The sequence below is a fragment of the Typopeltis vanoorti genome, chromosome 12 (assembly GCF_054136105.1).
Source record: "Typopeltis vanoorti isolate ZY-2024b chromosome 12, IOZ_Tvanoo_1.0, whole genome shotgun sequence".
Classification (NCBI taxonomy): Eukaryota; Metazoa; Arthropoda; class Arachnida; order Uropygi; family Thelyphonidae; genus Typopeltis; species Typopeltis vanoorti.
In genome coordinates, this window is record NC_143560.1 from 101,390,681 (window position 1) to 101,411,591 (window position 20,911).

At 35.4% G+C, this 20,911-nt stretch overlaps 1 protein-coding gene across 2 annotated transcripts; it reads left to right on the top strand.

Moving 5' to 3' along the window:
- The first annotated feature begins 601 nt into the window (after positions 1-601).
- Positions 602-20,475, top strand: LOC150101076 (uncharacterized). 2 transcript variants are annotated; one of them, XM_090401609.1, is made up of 2 exons: positions 602-1,089; positions 18,186-20,475. In XM_090401609.1, the coding sequence occupies exons 1-2, from the start codon at positions 951-953 to the stop codon at positions 19,985-19,987; spliced, it is 1,941 nt and encodes a 646-aa protein (XP_090257735.1). In that variant the 5' UTR covers positions 602-950; the 3' UTR covers positions 19,988-20,475. The 2 variants fall into 2 exon arrangements, with proteins under 2 accessions (XP_090257735.1, XP_090257736.1); XM_090401610.1 differs by lacking the exon at positions 602-1,089 and adding an exon at positions 3,909-4,250.
- Positions 20,476-20,911: the final 436 nt, after the last annotated feature.

A 20,911-nucleotide genomic window follows, 5' to 3' on the forward strand; every position in this document is an offset into this window, starting at 1 on the left:
TTTCGGCACGGGCAAACTGCTTTTTCTTCTCCCGGAAACTGAGGTATATCGTCTCGTAAACTCACACAAATGGACCCTAGAGCTCATACAATAATACATTGTGTTAGGTTTAGGGACCATGAGATGGCAGCTCTGCTCACTGGATGCCATTTAAAATTGAAGATAGGCTTGGGTCAACTAGCTCTGATGAGCTAATTGGTGGAGGTTGATTACCCATTAGTCTCCAAAAGTTAGATAGGACTAAAACAGCCTCACCTTTTATTTCGCCTTTTACGCGAAATAAAAGGTGAGGTTAGGTTAGCCTTTTATGAGAAATAAAAGGCGTTCTTAATTTTCATTCTGTATTGAAAAAAAAAAAAAAAAGCATTTATTATCAATACATTTTCTAACATATTTTGAGGATTCTGTCTTGCTACAATTTCACTTCGACGTAGGCAATCCTAGCGTAATCGTATGTGTTGTAGTAATTTCTGCATCAACAGTTGATTACGAAACTTGTAGCGGAATTTTATTATTATTATTATTATTTGACACCTCCAGGGAGTCCACAGACTCATCGAGGGAGGGTATATAAAAAAAACAACTGCATTGGTTTCGCAATCTACCACGGATAAAAAAAAAAAATAAAATAAAAAAAAATAATGACATCCTGATCCAATAGATATCAAATGGACTTTGTGATCATAATTGGCGTACAGCCATAGCTGATGAAAGTAGTTGCGGTCGGTGGAAACGGAGAGTTGTTGATTAGGTGTCCTCCCTTGATGAGTCTTTGGACTCCCTGGAGGTGTTGTGCATTAATAATAATTATCCCACTTCTAACTAGGAGCTCAGTTAGTCTTACTCATTTTGTTGTGGAAACAGCATATGGAATGTTCCAAAGGTTTAGCACTCATTTTGAAAGGTAAGAATCAGAAAATGTTACCGGAAGTATAGATCCAAGCCGAAGAATGATCGATGACCTTACAGTTTCACGAATTCCTACTGATCGCAATATTGAGTTTATAATTCCTGAACAAGCAAACGTAGTAACAAAATGTGCAGAAGTGAAAAATGAAAGTGATGGTGAAAGAAATGCTGAATTTAAAGGTAAGTCTGATATAAGTCGGCCTCCTTTTATTAGTGGGACTCTAATTAAAGTGTCATCCTTTTAATCCTCTGTTAGCTCGGCGTCACTTTTTTTTTTTTACATAAAGTTAATAAACATGATTTTTAGGAAGAGAACACACTGACTTAAAAATTAGTTGTTTCACTAAATTGTACTCTTGTAATGTTGAGGTTTCAATCAAAACAAAACTAAAATCTGAGTTGTCTGCAGAAACTACCAATAGTAGTCATAAATTCTATACAACGAAAAGGAGGGGGAATTGCCGTCTAGTAACAGTTTTTTAATTTTTAATGGTGGTAAGGAGCACCTATTTGAAAAAATATTTATGGAAACTGGAACTGATGACACATATATATATATATATATATATATATATATATAGCTATTGCAAATTTTAGTTGAGGTCATGTGTAGTTGCCATGCTTTGGTTTGACAGGTGTAACATTGATAGCAGTTTGTTAAATTTGAATAAATCATTAGTTATTATTGCGAAATCATTATATTCAGAACCTTAAGTTATCGCTGCATTTATTATTTTTCAGTCATATCAGTAGTTTTTCATATTAAACATAGTTTTCACTTTCTTGCTTTTACCATAATGAATTGCATTTTATCACCTCGCCCCCCTCCAGCAGCGTTATCTGTGTTGAGTCTTCCATAAACACAGGCTCTTTAATGACTCCTCTGTTACTTGATATCAGATCTCCATGAGAAGTTCTGTTTCATTGTTTTGATTTCAATTCACCTGATTTTGGGTCTTCCTGCTGATCTCACTTTTCTATTATTCAGAGTCATGTGGAGAACTATTAGAGCACATTCTCAACAAATGTACATTATGGTTGTTTCCTCCTCATTAAAGTTTTTTTTTTCCCTCAGTGTAATTAATGTTATTCATTTTTGGTGACACTTTCTTTTCTCTTAATATTTAAGGCCTCAGAACTATGAAGGGTATGGTTTAAATGATGATACTGTAGAGTTTTACATTCATTTGCTTAGGATTTTGTTACTTTCCAGGTTTTGGATAGGCCATTCATTGCAGATTATGTAATGCCTGTGCTAGCCTGTAAGTTATACACTTTCTAGTGTATCAGTATGGATCAAGTTTTCTTTTGTGGTTGCTTATTCTCATTATTTTTATTTTACAGATGTTTATAGTCTTAGTTTTTAGTAGTGGTATGCAGCTTGAATTTGTTTCCTCCTGTATGATTAGAACATTGTCATCGGTATATTTATTAATATTTTCTCATGCATCCATATGGACTCACTCATTGTGGTAGACCCACACTAATATGAATCACACAATACCTATCATATTTCTCTGTGAACTCATGTCTGAGAATTCTCTGTGAGAACTCAGCAGCTGACTCTGCTGCTTTCCATGCTTTCCAAGCAAAAATCTAGTCCATACACCTTTGCTAACCACACTCATACACAATTTTTGTGGTGTGATCCCTTATCCTCTCAATTCCTGCCATGTATTTTTTGCTTGGAAAGCATGGAAAGCAGCAGAGTCAGCTGCTGGAAAAAATAAAGTCTTCTGTATCAGTCATATAAAATCTCTTTAATAACTTATATGTTTCTATCATATCACCTCTTTTAATCCAGCCAACTAGCTGTAGCCCACAGACCTTCAGTCTCTCCTTGTAGAATTCTATAGACTTGCCACAATATGTGTGTGTGGGGCGGGGGGGAGATCTAGAGGCAAGTGATCAAGATCTTTCAAGGAATCCAGGTAAATACATCTGATCTGTAATCCAAATTAAGTACAGTAATTCAAATGTGGCCTTATAAAGAGAATAACTTCCCTATCCCTGCTTGCAGGGTGTTCTTCAAATCTGAGTAATCTGATGAGCTATTTTGACTTGTATTATGTCCTCTAAACATTCTCTGTTTACAAGAGATCAATTTCCTGTAGTCAGTTTCTATTAACGTAGTAAGCAGTTTGTGATATCTTGTTACACTACTAGTCATTCACCTTCTAATGAATTCGTTTTCCTCATATTGTTTAATAATAATAATAATAATATACTGTTCTCGGTTCATTAGACTACTCTCTTACTGATATCAAATCTCAAGTGATTGTGGATAGAAATCTGAAATTCTGAGAACGTATTGCAAAGGTTGTGAAGACATCTCAGAGATTGCTGCATTGTTGAGTAGGACATTGACCATAAGAGATAAGTGTGGTTGTCCCATTGTATAAAGCTTTGATCAGACAACATTGGGATTTCTGTGCTCAGATTTGGTCACAAGGTCACAAGTAACCTTGGAGAGGGTGCAGAGACAGATAACAAAAATGATATTAAGGCTGTATACAATGTTGATTATGAGGACAGACTGAGGATATGCAGACTAGAGTTTGGTGGGTAGAAAATAAGGGGGGGGGGGTATGATTGAGACATTTAAGCTGTTGAAGAGTTATTATTGTGTTAACACTGAGGAGATTTTTCATATGGTAGAATGAGAGAAAAGAGCAAGGACAAGGGGGCAATCCCTAGCAGGTTGGTGTAGTGGGTAAAAATAAGTTTTTTGCATGGAAAGGTAGGAGCACAAAATGCATTGCCAGAGAGGGTAGTGAACATGCAGGCAGAATGAGTTAAAGGAGTGGTATGATAGACTTTGTATTAGCCTACCACAATGAGTCTTGCGACTCCATAAAGGGCATAATAATAATAATAATATTACTGAGTTTATGAGTTTTTATATATCAATGAGTCTTTGGACTCCCTGGAGGTGTCACCTAATAATAATACATACACTGACAACAGGCACAAGCTTGGATGCGAACAGCCCGAAATCACTCCTACTTTTACTTTGATTTTGTGTGGTATTGAACAGAAAAACTGGATGTATCTAGTATCGACTGATAGCTCGTACAGTGAGTAATTTACTTTATAGTTTCATAGCTCTAAGCATGTATGTCTGAAATTATATTCCATCTTTTTGAACTGAACACTGCTGTGGTCAGACTCTCTATTGTTCAGCTATCTTCAACCGGTCATAATAGGATTAGCTGCTACCACAAGGGCTAACACCCCCCCCCCCCTAACTGCTGCCACTGGGAGGTACAAAGGACACAAGAAACAACCCTCTGAAGCCGAATTCAATGGAAGCATCACTTCTAGGAACAAGCAGAAAAACTGTAAGTACACTATCTTAAACTTTGTATCTTAGAAAGCATAGCAGTTCAATAGGAAAGCTATAACACACACAACTTTTAGTAACATTAAGATGGCAGTATGGGATGAATTAGAGTTCGAAAAAGCCCTAGATCTACTGCGTAACATTGCCAAAGTAAGAGGCAATCTAAGAACTGATTTTAAAAATGACATATTAACTGCAGTGAGCGAACTAACACAGGTATTTAATAAAACGAAAAATACAACTAACATATCGATAGAACAACAGACTACTATAAACAACCAGGGACAGGCTAACTTAGCTCAGGCTACCTCAGCTATACTTGCAAGTCATTAAAAATAATGCTAAAAACAAAGACGAATCTGAAAACATTCCTTGCTATAAATTAATAGTCAAACCCATAGCTCAACTAAACAGCGAAGAAACCAAAAATCTTATAAAAGAAAAATTAAAATTGGAATTACAAAAATGAAAAGTATTAATAACAGAGGAGTGCTAATTGAATCCAAAGAAAAGACCGATATAGACTTGCTACATAATGAAATATCTAAGGAATGCAAAGACACATTAGTAGCAAATCCCAGTAAGGAACATCTTCCAAGGCTGATAATGCATGATATTCCTAGTGAAATTGATACGAACAATGCAATAGACTCGATCTGCATGCAGAACAAAGAACTCTTCATTGGCGACACAAAGATGACACAGAAATTTATCATGACAAATAAAAAATCGAACAAAAGAAACCTGATTATAGAAGTCGATCCAACGGTGAGGACCAAACTACTGAAAACCAGTGTTAAAATCCTATGGAGAATTTGTCATTGCGCAGACTACTTAAGCGTTCTGAGATGCTTTAACTGCATTAAATTTCGCCATCATACACAAGACTACAGGGGAAAAACTACCTATCCATTATGCGCTAAAGAACATAAGTTCAGCGAGCGCCCATGAAATAAGTGTGAGATGAATTGCATAAATTGCCAAAATCACAACAAGCATGCCAAAACCAAAAACAACTGCAAACACGTGGCATTAAGCAAAGACTGCTTGACATACAACTACTACAAACAGCTCAAAATTCAAACCATAGATTATGGAAAGCAATAATAAAGCTTGTAGAAACAGCACTACTTCCCTGTCATGCCTTCAAATAAATCTTCAACACTCTATCAAGGCTGTCAATAACTTAACAGAAGTCATAAATAGAAAAAGTATAGAACTGGCATTAATACAAGAACCCTACAACATCAACAACAAAATATGCGGCTTTCCAAGTAATTTTAAAATATTTTCCAAAGGATCTGAAAGAAAGAGAGCTGCAATACTCATGGTTAACCCTGAAGTCGAGGCAATATTAATTTCTCAGCATAGCAACGAGGACTCAGTACTTATTGAAATTACGTACAGAGGAATTAAAACTTTTGCTGCAAGTATATATCTAAACTATCACACTGACATAAAATATGACTTAGAAAAATTCGGCAGCATCGTGGATTTTACCATCACCCATGGCTTAATTATGGGAATAGATAGCAACGCCCATTCGGTTTTATGGTTTAATGAGAGCACAAACAATAGAGATAAAAATTTGGAAGAGTTCGTAGCATCAAACTCCCTACACATACTAAATGATGACAGTAACACTCCATCATTTGAAAATATCAGAGGAAGCAGCTTCATTGATCTGACACTGACAACACTATTTTACCCTGGGTTTCTGAATGGAAATGCGAAGAAGAGGAAAGCTATTCTGATCATCGCATATCAAGTTTATATCAGTAACAAAAATATAAACAGGATAAACAACACAAACCATTGCATTAACATCAAATACTTCACCAATAAAACCAATCTAGAGATATTTGCTGAAGTATTAAAAAACAAATTTTCATGCCTGATCTCAGAACATCACTTTAATGGGATCAGCAAACAACAGTTCAGCTTTACAAGAACCTAGCCATCTGGGCATCAGAACAAGCCGATATAGACTTCCTTGCTTATGTGCTTTCATCAGGACTGAAAAATTCCAGCGACCAAAGACTCAGACAACCAAGAAGCTAAATATCAAAAGAAGAAAATCAGTACCTTGGTGGAATGCCAAATTAACAGTCCTAAGAAAATGTTAATGCACTTGAACGACTATATCAAAGAACATACAATAACCAAGATTTAAGAGAGAACAGAACACAGAACTACTATAAAGCCAAATACAGCTATCAGTCCAAAATTACAAATGCGAAAACAGAAGCATGGAAAAAATTCTGTACTGTTTCAACCGTATCGAATCCTTGGAATTGCATATATAAATTAGCAGCAAGCAAGAATAAGTCAACACCTATATTATCAACCATCAAGTAAACAAATGGTACCTACACTAAAAACTTAGCAGAAACTGCAGCTATTATGATCAACAAGTTTATTCCCGATGATAATGAATCAACAGATGAAGAAATCCACAAAACCTACAGACAAAGAATGAAAACAGACATAGATACTCCTAATGATGACTTATTTACAACTAAAGAAATCGAGTCAGTATTAAGATATATGGATCCAAGTAAAATTCCTGGAGAGGATGGAATAACCAGCGATATACTACTAAGAGCGTTTGTCGAATTCATAACAACAGTTTACAACAAATGCCTTAAAAGAGGGTGATTTCCTTTAAACCGGAAACGTTTAAAGGACAGGAGGTCAGGTCATGCTTTTTTAAGATTTTGGTAATTTTTTCTGAGGTGCCTCGGATGTAGGGGATGGTGATGGATTTAGAGTAATCCTTGTTGTGGAGGGGATCTGTGGTTTGTAAGTTCTAATATTTTTTGGACTTTTTTTGGGGGGTAGCCATTGGCTGAGAAAGTGTTGAGGATGTGATTTAGTTCAGTGTTTAGGGCCAGGTCGTTTGAATTTATCGTATGAAACTTATCTGTTCAAACGACTTGGCCCTAAACACTGAACTAAATCACATCCTCAACACTTTCTCAGCCAATAGCTACCCCCCAAAAAAAGTCCAAAAAATATTAGAACTTACAAACCACAGATCCCTCCCCCCCCCCTCCACAACAAGGATTACTCTAAATCCATCACCATCCCCTACATCCGAGGCACCTCGGAAAAAATTACCAAAATCTTAAAGCATGACCTGACCTCCTGTTACAAACCTTACAGAAAACTGACATCCCTTATCCGCTCCACTAAAGACCAACCACTTCCCCTAGACCTACCTGGTGTATACCAGGTCCCTTGCAGTTGTAATCTGTCTTACTTTGGCCAAACAGGCAGGACAGCGAATATCAGAATTTCTGAACACAAGGACTACATCCGGTTTCACAAGTACAGCCATTCTGGTCTGGCGGACCATGCTCTGGATACACGCCACAGAATACGGTGGAAGAAAGCTACTGTAATACACCGTAGCAAATACAAATACGAAAGACTATTTATGGAATCAGCCTCAGCCCTAAGAAATTCTCCAAACCTCAACAAATTTGGTTGTATGCGACTGCCCCAAATTTGGGAGGCTTACATCAGCAGACCTTCAGCCCAACGGCCAAGAACACCTACTTAGCCCGCTAGAGGGCACCATCAGGACTTTTAGGAGAACAATAGCTTCATCTCTTCATTCCCAGTTACTGTGTTTGTAGTGCCTACGTGCATGCGCTTTTTTTGTAAGTTCCTTTAGAAGATGGCAATGTGACATTGCCGAAATATCGGAAAATATTTATTAAAGTATAATTTAATTTATATCCTTAACTACGTTGTTCAATTCCTTAAGTGTTTTAATAATGCATAACCAACGTATAAGCCTGTCTACGAGATAGCCATTGTAAAATCCTATGGAATGTCTTAAAGAGATTAGATGAGGCAAATCTATCTTTAAAGTGCTCTAAATGCCAATTTTTCCTAAAAGAAATTGAGTATTTAGGTCATAAAATCAGTAGCAAAGGAATTATGCCAACTCAGTCAAATGTAGAAGGCATATTATCAGCTAAACCTCCTAAAACAGTTAGACAAGTTTGCAGATTTATTGGCATGTTAAATTTCTATAGGACATTTATTCCAAATTATTCACAGCTATTGAGACCCATAGTGTGCTTGACAAGGAAAGGTTTTAAATTCAATTGGGGGTAAAGCTCAACAAGAAGCATTTGACAAACTAAAACTGGCATTGACTAAAGCTCCAGTTCTCATTTATCCTAAGTTTGGTAAAGTATTTTATCTTTCTGCTGATGCTTCAAATGATTGCATTGCTGCTGTACTAGAACAAAAAGAAGGAGAAGATTTTAAGCCAGTAGCTCTTATAAGTAGAAAATTATCAGGTCCAGAATTGAATTATTCAACCATAGAGAAGGAAGCACTAGCAATAATTTTTCCATTGAGAAAATTTAGATACTTATTGTTAGGACAACCTATTCAAATAAGATCTGATCACCAGCCTCTGTCATTCCTAAGTACTATGAAGGATAAAAATCAACGTATAATTAGGTGGGCACTGGAACTGTAGGTTCCAGTGCCCACAATATTGATGTGGCTTATATTCCAGGAAAAAGAAATATAGTTGCTTATTACTTATCTAGATCTCTAGAATCTGATGATGATGAATCGTCTAGGAATAACCATTTTAATCAAGATGAGGAAAAATCTAAAATTCGTGTTATTCATAAGGTGAATAAAGAATGAAGTTCTCAGAAAAGTAGGCAGTATATAAATCGTTTTAGAAAGTATAAGTCATTTGCACCAGGTGATTTAGTACTGTTAGATGATAAATCTAGTATAAAAAGAGTTGGGAAATTAGGAAGGAAAGCTTTAGGTCCATATAGAATTTTAGACAAATTTTCTCCTGTGAATTTTAGGATTCAAGATGTCAAAAATCCTAGTAAAATTTTAAGCGTACACTCTGATAGGTTAAAAAGGTACTTTTTAGGGAGTAGAAATTTAGTTACATTAGGAGACAATATGAATAAAATATTGAAAGATGAGCATTGTTTTCCTAGTACTAATTGTGCATCTCATTCACAATCAAATAATGGGAAAGAGAATAGTTTTAAAGCTCATAATTCAAATACACAGCAAAGGAGAAAATTTAATTTGGGTAAAACAAAATCTAATGCAAGAAATTTTAGAACTCTCAGGGTACATAATTCAGATAATGTACAATATAAGAGTGATGATAATCAAACTGACTCTAACATTGATGAAATTATAGCAGAATATCATAGGTTAGTTAACATAGAGTTAAGTAAGCCAGAGGAATGTGAAAATACCTCTAATTTAGTTAATAAGAATAAAGAATCTCAGAAATCTGTAGAATTTGATTCTGATAGTGATGATTCTGAAGATTTAGGGCATAATTCAAATAGTTTAAATGAAATATTTGAAAAATATAGACATGAAATTTCAATGAAAGTCTGGCTTTGGCAAAGGTGCCCAGGGAATGGAAGGAAGGTAAGATAGTGCCATTGCATAAGGGTGGTAACAGACTGGAAGTGTCTAATTATAGACCAGTCTATGTGTCATCAGTAGTTGTTAAGATCTTGGAGAAAGTAGTGAGGGACCGTATACAGCACTGGGCAGATGAGGGTAATGTTATCTGTGAGAGTCAACATGGATTTGTGAAAGGGTGCTCTTGTTTTAGCAATATGCTAGCCTTTTATAATAAAGTTACAAGAACATTAGATGAGGGAAAGGCATATACTGCAATTTTCTTAGACTTAGCAAAGGCATTTGACAGGGTGCCACATGATAAGCTGATATTTAAGTGCAACACATGGGTCTGGATGTCAGATTGGTCAACTGGATTCAGGATTGGCTGTCTGATAGGTATCAGAGAGTTGTGTATGGTGGAGCAGTTTCAAGGAGACAGAAGGTTACAAGTGGGGTCCCACAGGGCTCAGTACTAGGACCTATATTGTTTAACCTTTATATCAATGACATTGCAAGGGGATATTCAGTTGTTTGCAGATGATGCGAAGCTGGGAAGGATTATTAGTAATAGTGCAGATGTGGTAGCCCTGCAAGAGGATTTGAATAAGCTAGATAGATGGGCAAATGAATGGGGATATCAGTTTAATGCAGCAAAATGTAAGGTCTTGAGGTTTGGGAAACATCGATGGGATGCTGCATACTCTATGGGAGGAGTTATACTGGAGGAAGTTGGGGAGACAAGAGATCTGGGGTTGATGATTGATAGAAACCTGAAGTTTAGGGGACATATTGCAAAGGTGGTGAAGGTAACACAGAGGATTGCTGCTATTATGAGAAGGACACTGACCTGCAGAGATAAGAGGGTTATCATTCCGTTGTATAAGTCTCTGATCAGACCACACTTGGACTATTGTTCTCAGATTTGGTCCCCAGGATTTGAAGGGGATAAATTAACTGTGGAAAGGATACAAAGACAGATGACAAAGATGGTTTCAGGACTGTACAAGGATAGTTATGAGGATCGGCTGAGAGAATGTGGACTGCAGAGTTTGGTGGATAGAAGAATGAGAGGCGATATGATTGAGACTTTTAAACTGTTGAGAGGTGGTTACAGGGTTGACACTGGGGAGTTCTTTCCCTTGGTTGAACAGCGCGAAGGAGTGATGACAAGAGGCCATTCTTGGAAGTTACGAAAGGAAACTGTGAGCAAGAGGGTAAGGAGTGGTTTCTTTGTGTGGAGGGTGGTTGAGCTGTGGAATGCATTGCCTGATGGAGTGGTGGGAGCGAGAACGGTCAGTGAGTTTAAAGAGTGGTATGATAGACTTTGTGTTTCTCAGGGGGGGACCTCCCCTCGATGAGTCTTGACAGACTTTATGTCTTAGGAAGGACCTCCCTCGATGAGTCTTTTGACTCCTTGGAGGCCTGAATAATAATAATAATAATAATAGTAAGTATAGTAAATTGGAAGGAGAAAATTCTGAATTATCTCTAGCATCAGATGATTCTGAAACTAGTGATTCTTCCGAGAATGTAAATAATGATCCTCAGGAATCACGTTATTTTTTAAGATCTAGGAATAAGCATTAAAAGTTTGTTTAGATATAGGTTATATATTTAAAAAAAAATTTTTTTTTTAATTTTTCAGAGAAAGATGAAACTGATGTAAAAATAATCTAAAAAATTTTAAAAAAATATAGGTACACTTGGAAATAAATTAAAAATAATTGTTACAAACAAAGATCATCTCTATGGTAGGGTTAATATTAAGATAATATCTATGAATATCCTCTATATAAAAATCAACCAATTATTAACAGCTCCATCTACTCCATGGAATAGTATCTTCTCTCTGCATTGGGAAGCTCAATATCACACACATCAAATACATCCTTTTGGTCTGCATGTTAAAGAAACTCTGCAAGCTGTTAGTATAAATGTTGACAACATTAGCTACACTAAACAATAACAGTATTCTCCATGGCAGGTTTGCACACCATCCTGCAACCTCTCACTTTGTCAGCTACAGAAATCTTATACCCCATCATCCATTTACCTGCAATTGTTTAATGCACACAGAGCAGCACACTCTGATTTCTTACCCATCTATACTGATGGTTCAAGAACTAATACCTCTGTTGGCTGTGCGGCTGTGTTTCCTGACATTATTATCGCAAATCGGATCCCACCAGACTGCAGTAATTATACAGCAGAGTTACATGTCATTCAGCTTGCACTTGTACATATAAAAGAAAACTGCTACCAAAAGTGTATAATTTATAGACCTATTGAGCTCTTTAGGTGGGCAATCTCCTCTCCTCTCCTGTGTATAATCCACATCCAGTACTTTGAGGTGCTACACCTGTTTCACAAAATGAAAATCCTTAATTTTGATGTTCAGTTCTGCTGGATTCCCAGCCACATCGGAATTAAAGGAAATGAGGCTGCAGATGCAGCTGCTAAATCAGCTCATACCTTCTCCACATACTGTTTGGTTCCATATACAGACTACAGATAGCTTACAGGATCAATGCTAATTGATCAGTGGGAGTCAACATGGCAAGAAGCATTAACAAACAAATTATATAACATTAAACCTGAAATTAGACACTGGCATTCTAGTCAACGTACAAAGAGAAGGGAGGAGGTTGTTCTTGCTAGGCTCTGCATAGGTCACAGTCACATTACGCATTCTCATTTAGTGAGAGCTGATGACCCTCCCACATGTGAAAAATGCAACACACATCTCACTGTTCATCATATTCTGGTAGATTGTTAAAAATTTGCAGGAGAGAGGAATGAAATTTTCACCTATCTGACCAAGCTATATACACTCAGGGAAATGCTAGCAGACTCGAGCATGAATGATGTTTTTAATTTTTTAGAAAGAATTTGTACAAACCCATTTGACTATAAATTTGTTTATATTTATATATAAATACTGCTTTGCTTAACTTAACTTTTATACATACATATTATTCATTAGGTTAAATCTGCCCAATTATGTATTACCATAGGCCTTGATCTTGTATATTTGTATCACCCTGTTGTAATTTTGTTAATATATAAATACCATAATGCTAAACTTAAATTTTATGCATATATGCTGTATAGTAATTCCTTTCTGACTCTTTTAGTATTAGTATAATAATGTTTGTTGTCATCTTACAATATGTAGATACTGCTTTCCTTGACTTGTTTTGTATATACATATGTTAACCTGTACTGTTATCTATTTATGTACTGCTGAAGCCTCCGCAGTAATTTTGTTTTATATGAGATGCTGCATTGTTAAACATAAATTTTTTGTATGCATGTTATTTACCTTTATTTTTCGAATAATCATGTAGTGCTGTAGGACACCTTGTCTATTTGTGTACCTTATAGTAATTCTGTTTATATATATTGCTAAATTCAGTTTATACTACATTGCTAAATTTAATTTTCATCCATGCATATTATATAATAATCCCTTTTGCCTATTTTTGTACTGCTATAAAAGTATCTATTATAATTTTACATATATGTAGATATTGATTCCTTGGCTTAGTGTTTCGTATTTTGTGTATTAACTTATATTGTTAACAATTTTTGCACTACTGTAATAACCTATGACCTTGTGTGTTGCTGTGCTCTCTGCAGCAGTTCTGTTTATCTATAGCTGCTGCTTTGTGAAACTAGATTCTTGTACAGACATATTGTTTATAATTTTATGTAAATGCTAATGTTGTAACCTTTAGTATGGCACAGTATGTCTTGGTTTTTTTATTGACTATGAGAAAGCCTTTGATTCACTTGTGCAAGACTTAAAGCATTACGAAACACAAATGCACCAGCATATACCAGTGCCACAGCAGCATTTCATTTCAATGGAAACATTTCTACTGTGGGAATACAGAGAGGTATAAGACAGGGTGACACAATATCTCCAAAATTATTCACAGCGTGCCTAGAAGAAATATTCAGACTTCTTGATTGGGAAGGGAAAGGTCTGAAGATAAATGGAAGATATTTAAGCCATTTACGCTTTGCAGATGACATAGTTATCTTTACTTCAACTGCACATGAATTACAGACTCTTATCCATGAACTCCAAGTTGCTAGCAAAACAGCAGGCCTAAAGATAAACCTAAAGAAGAACCAAGTTATATTCAATAGCTATGTCCAACCAGAAATAATAAAAATCAATAATGAGGAAATTAAACAAGTATATCATTACATATACTTAGGACAACAGATATCATTGGAACAAAATATCATGGATGAAATTAAAAGGTGCACAATGCTTGAGTGGAAAGCATTTGGAAAATTACATTCAATATCCAAAAGCCAACTACCATTATGCCTGAAGAGAAAAGTTTTTAATCAGTGTATTCTTCCTGTACTGACTTATGGCTGTGAAACATGGACACTGAATGCAAAGGAAATTCAAAAATTAAGAACAACACAATTTATTATGAAAAGAAGTATGCTTGGTATCACATGATTGGATCACAAAAGGAATACTTGGATAAGAAATCAAACTAAAGTCTCTGACATCATAGGAAGAGTGAAACATCTGAAGTGGCAATGGGCTGGGCATATTGTTCGAAGACAAGATCAACGATGGACAAAAGAAGTACTGGATTGGATTCCACGAGAGGAAAAACAACCACAATGCTGACCTAAATCACGGTGGATTGATGATAGCATCAGATTTGCAGGAGAGCCATAGACAGAGACTTTTGGAGTAATCTTGGAAAGGCCTTCATCCAGCAGTGGATCGACAATGGCTGATGATGATATATATATGTGTGTGTGTGTGTGCGTGTTTATAATTATTAACTGACTTAAACACCAAGAAAAAACATAAGAGATTTAATAAGGTTTCACTGCTAGTTTCATTGCAAATGCTGACTTCATCAGGTGAATACAGTACCATGGAGAAAACAACATCTTAAAAATATATTGTACTTTAGACAAACACAGAGTTTAGAACAAGTAGTAGTTGTCTTTCAAATAACCAAACACAACTACTTACTACTTGTTCTAAACTCTGTGTTTGTCTAAAGTACAATATCTTTTTAAAATGTTTTCTCCATGGTACTGTATTCACCTGACGAAGTCAGCATTTGCGATGAAACTAGTAGTGAAACCTTATTAAATCTCTTATATTTTTTCTCGGTGTTTAAGTCAGTTAATAATTATAAACATGTCATTAAACCGAATCAATTAGTCTGTGTGGGGGGTGTGGGTGAGTATGTATTCTCTTAGATAATTCTGGTAATAGATTTTCAAGAGTCTTTATCCAGAGTAAATAACTGTTGTGACAAATTTGGTATAAAAATCAACAATAAAAAAATTCACACACTTGAACTAATCCTGAATATTTTCAAGTTGAGGTATAAAATATATTGCTGTCTGGAGATAGTCTGGCATCTCTTTTGATGATTGCCATCATGGTGCTTTGGAAGTAATACTTCAATATATAGTTAGGGAACTAAATAACCAGCATAAATACAGAGGTAGATAACAGAATAAGTACAGGCTGGCATAGTTGGAATCCAGTCTTACTGGATTCCAATTATGGAATCTAACTGGAAAGAGAAATCAACCAAAAGCCAAATTAGCATTTACAATGTGGTGTTCAAGCCAGTATAACAACATATGGATATGATAGCTGGGTTAGAAATAAAATTTGGATCTGAAATTGGATACTATAAATTTGAGTTTTGAGAAAAATGAGGAGAATGGACAGATGACATCTTGGAAGAACAGTGTTTTAAATGAAGATAACAAAAAAGAACTTGACATTTTTGATATTCAAGATGCATACACGGAGTTAATCTAAGAGTAACTTTAAACAGAATGAAAGTAGGTTTTATTACAAGAGAGACAGCGTTTAAGGCTTTGAAGTGCATGTGAAAAATTGTCATTAAGGCAGTGGGACAGGATGGGATTTTGCCATGTTTTAAGAGAACTTGCTAAGAAACTGATGGCTTCGTTGACCTGGCTTTTCAGCAAAAGTTTAGCCACAGAAAAGGTTCCCAAGGTTTGGAAGGAGAGTAAGATAGTACCATTGCATATGGATACTGATAGAATGGAAGTGTCAAACTATAGACCAGTTTGTATTTCTTCTGTAGTTATGATTTTAGGAAAAATGAGTGAGAGATCACATATAGCATTGGACACATGAGGCTAATGTTTTCTGTGCAGGTCAGCATGGATTGTTTTTCAGTAATGTGCTTGCCTTTTATAATAAAGTTACAAGAGCTGTTGATGAGGGAAAGGTGCCATTTTTTTTTTCTTTCTGGAATTACAAAGGCATTTGACAGGGTGCCACATAATTTACCAGTTGTTTAAGGAAGTGGCATCAAGGAAGCAGAAGGTCACAAGTAAGGTACCATAAGTCGGTGCTGGGACATTTGCTGTTTAACCTTTATTGTCATTGACGTCGTCAGTGGATTGTAGAGAGGGGATATATTATTCAGTTGTTTTCAATGATGTGAAGCTGGGAAGAGTTATTAGTAATAGTATCATATGGCAGCTCTTCAGAAAGATTTGAATAAGCTGGGCAGATGGACAAAGGAATGGGAATGTTAGTTTAATGTAACTAAATGTAAGGGCTTGAAATTTGGGATCCACCGATGTGAGGCTGCATACTGTATTGGTGGAAGTATGTTTTACAGGAAATAAAGGCAAGGGATCATAGGGTGATACTGATAGAAATTTGAAGTAGGGGAGACATATCACAAAGGTAACCCAGAGGATTGCTGCAACATTGCAGACATTGACCAGCACAGAAAGAAGAGTGGTGATTCCATTGTATAAAATCCTGATCTGGATTAGTGTGCTCGGATCTAATCACTGGTATTTGAGAAGAGATATTCAGTTGTTTGCAGATGGTGCTAAAATAGCAAAGATCTCAGGTGTGCTTTTTGCTTTAACAGAATACGAATGGATTAATACATGGGTAGATGAATGGGATATCAATTTAATGTTGCCAAGTGTTGAGTCATACAGTTTGTCCAGAGAAGTAAGGAAGTGAGAAATAGATTTTTTTCATGGAGAGTTAATAAATAAATGCATTGACAGAGTAGGTGGTGAGTGCATATATGCTAATGTATTCAAGATGAGGTATATGTTTTGTGGCCTGCAGAGAGTTTATTTAATCTACCATGATGAGTTTTTTAATTCCATAGAGACCTGAAATAATACTAATTTTGTGTGGCCACCACTCTCCATGTATAAACCATATTCCTGAATTCCTTGCAAAACCTTAAGAGATGGTCTCTTGTCCTTCTCCCTCCCCCCTGTTCTATCTTTTGGAACCCATTAGTGTAATTTTGTATTCTAAAATAAAATGGTAAAACATTGTGAATATATACAAATCACTGTATCGTTGCATTTCCAAGTGTATCTACTTTGCTAATCTTGAAATGTCATAGGCATCTGTTTAAGTATAGCATAGTTTTGAATTCATCAAAAGTACTGAAAAATTTTTTAATTAACCCCCCAACACACAAGACATCATAAAGCCTATAACACAAGAGTGCCATATATGAGCATGTAATTGAGGGAAAAAAGAAGGAATTCACTAAGAAGTTTCTTGAAAAGCTGTTGGTTAAACTCATTGGGGCTGTTTTAACCAACAGAGGCATATGGAATGGAGGAAGATGATGATGAGGAGTTGGTTTGATATGCTTGGAGATAACTATTCATGGATGTTAATCTGTGGCTGTTCACATTCTCATATGATTACAGGAAAGCACAGTAATAGTAGTTGCCAGTTTCAGAGAGTAGCACTCTTGAAAGTATCTAAAAAAATGACTGGAAGGAGTCTGTGAAAGAAGGGTCAGCTATTAGCCAATCTACCTAATAGGAATTCCAAGAATTATAATTGCACTACCCCAAACATGAGAACGGTATTTCAAGGTTGATCAACATTGGGATTTGTAAAATGCCAGGAGCTGAGCAGCAATGTCCTGATAGCATTAAAATTCACTAGATGATCATCTTCGCACATGAGAATGATGAAACCAGTATTCAAGACCTTGGTCAGGTGTAAAAATTGAATCATTTGAGCACCACAAGGCTTCTCAAATGAAGAAGAGAAATGGGAAGCATTGTCATCATCAAAACCAAAATCAACTCATCATTTATGGAACCTAAAGACTTCTAAATATAATTCAATTAACAGTACTCTACTAAGTAGTAAATTACTGTATATGTAATATACAGTACATCAGCAGCATTAAGATAGCACTTGTTGTTACTAGTCAATATATGTGAATAAGGAGACAAACAAAATGCATTGTGTTTATAAACTTGTTTGCATCTAGCACAAAAATTGAAATATCATATTTAAATTCCTTTAATGTAAACATTTAATTTGAAAACATAAAACTCAAAACCATAAGGTCAGGAGAGTACCATAATTTGTCACTTTTTTATATGTGCAGATTAATTTTTAGATTGAGTAATTTATTACTGATTTACCAGTATTATAATATTTTTAAAATATTATTCTTGATAGGAGGAGAGTTTGATCCAGGTGATCTTTTGGAATGTGTTATTACCGAGCAAACAGAAGGAAATACAACTTCCATTGATCCAGCTGTTTACCATAGAATTAGTAAGCAGAATCATAAACTGCTGGAGCAATCTTTGGATTACTGCTGTGAAACTAAACTAAGTGAGTCCCCACATGATATTGGTAACATGCATGAAATAGACAGAGAACTGATTCAGAAAAAGACATTTCTGAAAAGTGGCATTTGTTTTAGGAAACAAGCAGGTAATTACTCGCAAGTGTGCCCAATCTGTCAGAAAGTTATAAATAGCACCACATTCAAAATCCATATGAGGACACATGCAAATAATAAGCCACATACTTGTAACATGTATGGGAAGACTTTTAACACAACTACAATATGGCATTTGCAACATTCATCCCACAATGGGAAACCATTGTATCAGTGCAAAGCATGTGAGAAAACTTTTTCAACTAAAGCAGTATATAGTTGTCATTGGAGAAAAGCTCATCCAGAAGAAACACCATTACCTAAACTCTCAAGAAAGAAGACTCACTGCAAAACTACTGTTTTACCAGTGGATTCCAGTTCTAGCACTAGTGCCAAAATAAAAATAGAAGATCCCTGTACTTATTCCCTTTGTAGAAAGAGGTCCAGTGATAAATATCCCATAATGGATCATGAAAAACAAAACTCCATAGATGAACAATGTTTATGTTCTGTTTGTGGTAAGAACTTTGAAAACAGAGCTAACCTCTGGAAACATAACAGAACAGCCAGTGATAGTCGACCATACTTATGCTGTATGTGTGGAAAATCTTTTGCTGATAAATCAAATCTTTTAAAGCACAATGTAATTCATACGGGAGAAAGACCATACTTTTGTTCCATCTGTGGGAAAACTTTTCAGCGCAGCAACAGTTTAAAAACTCATATCAGAGTACACACAGGTGAGCGCCCATTTAGCTGTTTATTGTGTGGGGATAGCTTTAGAGATAGGCAAGTATTTCAGAAACATACTTTGAGACATGAGGAGCAACGTCCGTTTACATGTACTATTTGTGGAAGGGGATTTGTACTAAAATATGAACTAAAAGAACACACAGCAACTAATCATCCTGAAATTAGTGACATAAAGCGACAAAAATTTGGGTGCTCATTCTGCAGTAAGACGTTTCAGTGTAAAAAGAATCTCATTATCCATACAAGAATACATACTGGAGAACGAAATTATAAATGTTCAGTTTGTGATAAAGCATTTATCTGTAAGGGTTATTTGACAACTCATAGTCGGCTGCATACAGGAGAAGATCTTTATGCATGTTCCATATGTGGAAAGCTATTCTCTCGAAAAGACCACCTTACAAGGCACACTATGATACATACTGGTCGTCGTCCACATATATGTAATATGTGTGGCAAAGGCTTTATTGAAAAATGGTCATTGACCCTTCACATGAAGACACATAATGAAGATACAAGGAATAATTATGAGAATCATCGGTGTTCAGAATGTGGAATTTACATAAAAAGAAAGGACCACCTTCAGGAACATATGAGAACTCACAAAGGAGATTACTCATTTAGGTGTGACACTTGTGGTAAAGGTTATATAAACAAATCTGGATTATCATCACATAAAAAATCTCACGGAGAAAAACCTACAATTAGTGAAGTGTGGGCATCTCTTGTAAAGGCAGGAGATAAATCTGCAGGATTACCTAGTAAACAAAATGTGTATTGTGATTCAATATCAGATATTCTAGATAATGGGCAATGTTTGGTAAAATTGTCAGCCAAATAGTATTATACAGAAAGTAAATTTTGCTTATCATTTTGATTTTATTGTAAATCTTTAAAATAAAAAATTGCGTTAATAAAGAAATATACATATAAAATTTGTTTTTAATTGTTATAGTTTCAAATTATTTTTTCATGAGAACTTGAAACAGTTTCATAAAAATTAGTCATATTAGTTAGTATATAACATCATTATGATCTTTGATAGGTATTTTGAATAAGTACCCATTAAATTTACATTATATACATAGACACATTCTGGATTATGACCTGTGCAGAAGTAATAAGAAAATAATTTGATATTAATTACTCCAATGGCAGCAGCAGCATTTATCTGTGTAGATTATGGGCACTTTGCATACTTATAGTTCTGTGTGTTGAATTGCTTTATTGCTGTCTTGAGATCAAAATTTTATAACTTCTGTTTGTACTCTGGTTATTTCTCATTAACTAGAAAACAAATTTAGGACTTGTAAAATTCTTAAAAATAAATATTGTAAAAATGTATTCTATGCTTTTCAATTATTTGCAGTTATTTTTATATATCTGGATTTTTCAAGACAGTATTATTTATTCATATCCTTGTTGACTTTAGTGGATTCCTTTTAATTTTTTAGTTAGATTTGAATACAATATTTTTACAATAAATATCATCTTCATCACCTTTATACTATTACTTGCATCAGTTTTCCCAGATTATCTTCATTTCATTCATCCTAATTAGAGTGAGTGAAAGCTAGAGTAAGGTGACAAGGGAATGAGTGACAGTGTGAAGTGGATGAGAGACAGTGTGAAATGAATGAGAGGGAGAGTAAGAGAATGAGTGGAGGTTTGAAGGGAAGAGGTGTGTGAAACATGAATTTTCTATTATATTCAGGGTGTGGGTGTGTGTGTGTGTAAGACCAAATGTTAGAGTTGTGTTTGGCTG